The sequence below is a fragment of the Xyrauchen texanus genome, chromosome 35 (genome assembly GCF_025860055.1).
Source record: "Xyrauchen texanus isolate HMW12.3.18 chromosome 35, RBS_HiC_50CHRs, whole genome shotgun sequence".
NCBI lineage: Eukaryota > Metazoa > Chordata > Actinopteri > Cypriniformes > Catostomidae > Xyrauchen > Xyrauchen texanus.
In genome coordinates, this window is record NC_068310.1 from 36,161,393 (window position 1) to 36,165,827 (window position 4,435).

At 39.7% G+C, this 4,435-nt stretch overlaps 1 protein-coding gene across 1 annotated transcript; it reads right to left on the reverse strand.

Annotated features, from left to right (window-relative positions):
- Positions 1 to 1,982: 1,982 nt before the first annotated feature.
- LOC127628588 (beta-1,3-galactosyltransferase 9-like) lies at positions 1,983 to 3,668 on the reverse strand. Its single transcript, XM_052105360.1, has 2 exons — positions 3,663 to 3,668; positions 1,983 to 3,089 (listed from the first exon to the last, which is right to left on the reverse strand). The coding sequence occupies exons 1-2, from the start codon at positions 3,666 to 3,668 to the stop codon at positions 1,983 to 1,985; spliced, it is 1,113 nt and encodes a 370-aa protein (XP_051961320.1).
- Positions 3,669 to 4,435: the final 767 nt, after the last annotated feature.

A 4,435-nucleotide genomic window follows, 5' to 3' on the forward strand; every position in this document is an offset into this window, starting at 1 on the left:
ATTTTTTTGTTTGTTTGTTTGTTTTGCTGCTGCTTGCATTTGAAACACACACACAAGTCATAAATAATAAAGTTGTCCTAAAAGTGCCAGTGACAGGGGTGCCGTGTGCTGTGTATTTCTTTCCTCACTTTTAGCAGAATAGACTATTTATCATTCATATTAAAGCAATAGCGCCTCCTGCTGGTGTGACTGCTAGTACATAACTGGTTGAGTATACAAATGTCTGTGTAAAATGATAGAAATCTCTTTTGGTGGAATTTTTTGTACCTTATTTATTACTACTACTAATGATGAATTTAAAAGTGGCATCTCTAAAATGTTTTTGGTTTGGTTTTGTTTTCATTTAGTTTAATTTCAAAGCTTGTACATTATCACTTTTGTATGTGCTCATTTTGTAATAAAAATTGTTAAAATGTTTAAACGGCCGTGGTGTTTCAGTCAATGTGTTGGGGAACAAGTTCATCTATTGTAACACTAGAGGACCAAACACACCAGAACAGACACAATACAACAGACTCACAACAAGGTAACATGTGACAACATATTAAAGGGATAGTTCACCCCAAAAATGAAAATTCTCTCATCATTTACTCACCCTCACGCCATCCCAGATGTGTGACTTTCTTTCTTCTGCAGAACACAAACAAAGATTTTTAGAAACATGTCTCACCTCTGTAGGTTCAAACAATGCAAGTGAATGGTGACCATAAATTTGTAGCTCCAAAAATCTCATAAAGGAAACATAAAAGTAATCCATAAGCCTCCAGTGGTTAAATCCATGTCTTCAGAAGATATGAGACTTATGTCTATAGTGTGCTTATTTATTTTTATTACAGAAACATATGTCAGAAACATTATATTTTGTTTCAAAAAACCAATTAATAGTTAATTCTCACATTTCATCTTTATGTCATCAACATGAAATGCCATTTGCAACCCATTTCAAGTCTGTAATGTGACATATTTCCGGGAAACAAATGTGGTAAGAGACTTGAGAAGTGATTGGATAGTGAAAAGTGGTCTCTGTATGACAGGAAGTTGCAACAAAGAGGCTAAAAACAGCTCATGACAACACTTCAAAATTAAATTACATGCTTCACTACATGTTTTTCTGCAGTTCCCCAGTATAATGTCCAGCAGGGGGCGCCAAAAGCGAGTGGAGTCCTAATTAGACAAGGTTTTTAAGGTAAATGTTAGTTGGAGGTTTTAATGGGTAAAACATACCTCCCTAACATGAAACTTTAACCTAAACCTAACCAAAAGTGTCCTAATAGTAAATGAGAGGTAGACACAAAACATACACTGTTAACTTTAAACAACACCTAAACCTAATCGATAGTGTTCCCAAAGTAAATGTGACACGAAAACCACATTTTCTGAAGCAACCATGTCATTTGCGTTATAAAAACAGTGTTTTCGATATCTTACATATTACATAGCAGTGCGTAATAGTGTGAAAAATCAGTCTTCAAAAAGTCATAATCAGACATTGTATTTGTAGACGTGAATTATGTGAAATTTAATAAAAATGCACAGTTGTCTAAGTGATCTCTAGTGTTCATTTCACCAGGAAACTGCAGCAAAACGTAGAGCGAGGCATGTAAAAGTACATTTGCAAAAATCTAGCTATAGTAATGTTCATTATATGAGACTACAGTAGGTTGGCTAAAAAATAAGAGGGCGTGGCGACCTTTTTTTTTTGTGATAGAGCAAATTATAAAATTTTACAAGATTTTTTGCAAAGACATTTTTCTTAATAAATAGGGTCAATTATGATTTCATGTTGACTTCAAGGCCTTTTAGAGACACAGAACTGCTTTATTCAGTAAATAAATCTAAATAAAATACAATTATGTTCACCAAATACAGATGCTATACATACATACTTTGTTGAGTTTTAAGTATTTCAGATCAATTGTATATTGACAATCGTTTTATACAGCTAAATACAGATCTATTTTAGCACACTGACCCAGTCCTTTCTAGTCCTGGGTGTTGTCGTCACTCAGAAAGGAAAGTTTGTCCAGGTAGGTCATTGCTTTGCAGACTACCAAACTGTAGTATGTTTCCAATATGCCACAGCCCCTCCCATTTCCCTCCCCCAAATCTCTCCAAGCCACACCCATCAGCCCCACCCCCATTCCTGCTGAGCTGAATAGAAAGTTGTAGCAGCAGGGATTATATCGAATGTGTCGGTCGCCGGAAAATCGAGCGCTGTGAGTGGCCACCACACCTGCCCTTCTTGCGCACAGGCCAATCAGAAGGTCTGAGGGAAGGGGCAGTGCTACGTCCTCAGCAGCGACATAAACCTTCCTCACAACATCTTGTGACAAGAGGAAAGCGGGGCCAGAGCAGTAGTCTGGGAGATACTTATCAGGATACAAATGATACGGAAGGTAATGTGCTTTACCGGGGTCTCGCTCAGGTGCAGCCCGATGGATGACCCTGCCCAGGTAAAGGTCATCGGGGTGCGTTCTCAGCCCTAGCAGGTATGATGCAAGTGCAGGTAGGTTTAAATACACAGAGTCTTCGGAAAGCACGATGAATCGAGCTTCTTGGCAGAAGAGAAGTATCCAGCGAAGTGCCATTTTCACTTGCTCCCAATTTCTTCTCTCCCAGTCGCCTTGCAAAGCCCCGTCCTCACTCAGCACAATGTCACAATAGCGTTCTGACTCCTCCCTCATTGACTCATGCCCCGCCTCTAAAGAGGAGGGGCTAATGAAGAACAATGTCCGCACAGCAATGCGCTGCACTGTGGTCTGATTGGCCCACGAGTTTCGCAAGGCCTCCCTTTGGCTTGAGTTTCCTTGGGAACTGAAGACCACGGTGAGGATGAGGAGGTCCTGATGATGAAGGCATGGCTCAGCGTTAATGGGATAGAGCTGCGAGGTGTTGAGCCTGGTTTCAGTCAGGTCCAGTTTCCGTGCACGCTCCCGAACCTCGAGGACCAATCGGTCGGTGTAAGCGGCAGGAGAGGACTGCAGCAGGAATTCTTCGACAATGTCACCGCCAAACAGCAGGGCATGAAACAAGATGACGTTACACAGCAGGAAACACCATTGATGAGTCTGTAACCGAAGCAAACAGATCTGGAAAGAGAATGCATCAACAAATATGTGACAAAATTGTAGCAACAACATCTTTAAAACTTTGGGTGAGGGGTTGGCTTGGATCCCAAACCGTAAGTATGAATAATAGTAAAAGAGATGCTTGCCTAAGCACAAACCACCAAACATTTTCATCGAAAAGTTATTCTGTCCTTCTAATACACGCAATGTCCTAATCTCTTCTTAGATGACCATCTGTGAACCAGCTTGAATTTCTAGGCTGGTTAATGTTTGTTTGGTGCTAGCCTAACTGGTGGACCAGCGTAACCCTGCTAATCACCGGCAAATCCTAGCTGGTCAACCAGCACGGGTCTCTCTGGTAAAGCTGGGTGACCAAGGCAGTCTTGCTAGTTCAGTTAGTTAAGCAGCTTGGTGGGTGACACCAGCTTTCCATGCAGGATCCAAAACACAAACTACACTTATCTGAGCTTGAAATAAAATGGTCTTAAAAGGTGTTTGGATGGCGGGGAATTTGGAAATAAGTGCTAGACAACAGGAAGTGAAGACAAATAGTTGAGATATAAAGGAGGTTGATAAATGAGCAATCTCTCTTACCTTCATGATGTTCATCTGGGAATGTCTCTCTTTCTATTGTTTTCTGTCTCTCTTTCCTGCTTACTTTCTAAATCAAAAGTCTTCTTTTGGTTTGGTTTTCTACCTGTTCATGCAAGTGCGTGAACTAGTGTGTTTGCTGCTTACCTGGACGTTTATTTCTTAAGTAAACTGACACCAGACAGGTAATGGTAACTTTACACAGCTCTGTCTCTACTGGGCAAAGATGCCCAGCTTCACCTACAGTAATAATTAATGAGCTCAGGATACATTACTCAAGAGGAACTAAAAGCACAGGCTATTCCCAGACAGGTTATGTATGTGTCTTATGGACCATTTTGCTTAAGGCTACAAACCTGTTCTGACCTGACAGTATGTTTGATCAGTTCTTGAAGGTAATTTGGTGCTTTAAAGTAAAAATGTGAAATTATACAAATTGGCTGCATTCCAATTTGCATAATATCCATACTACTTAGTATGCAACAACTAAGATCAGTTTTAGTGTGCCCAAAGTTTTAGTATATTAAAATAGTTTGCCAAAGGTGCCCCGATTGTGTACTTTTTCCAGTGGATTTTGACTTTATTAAAATCGTAATCGTATTACTTTACTGATCACTTTAATTGAAAAAATAATCCCATTACTAATTACTTTACTTTCAAGTTACTTTCTAAACCACATTTCACATTCAAGTTAGTTTTCCGCTCAACAAATTATAATAATGTCTATATTATAATGCTGCCTTCAAATGGACCTGGGAAGCTCGTACCTCCAAGTC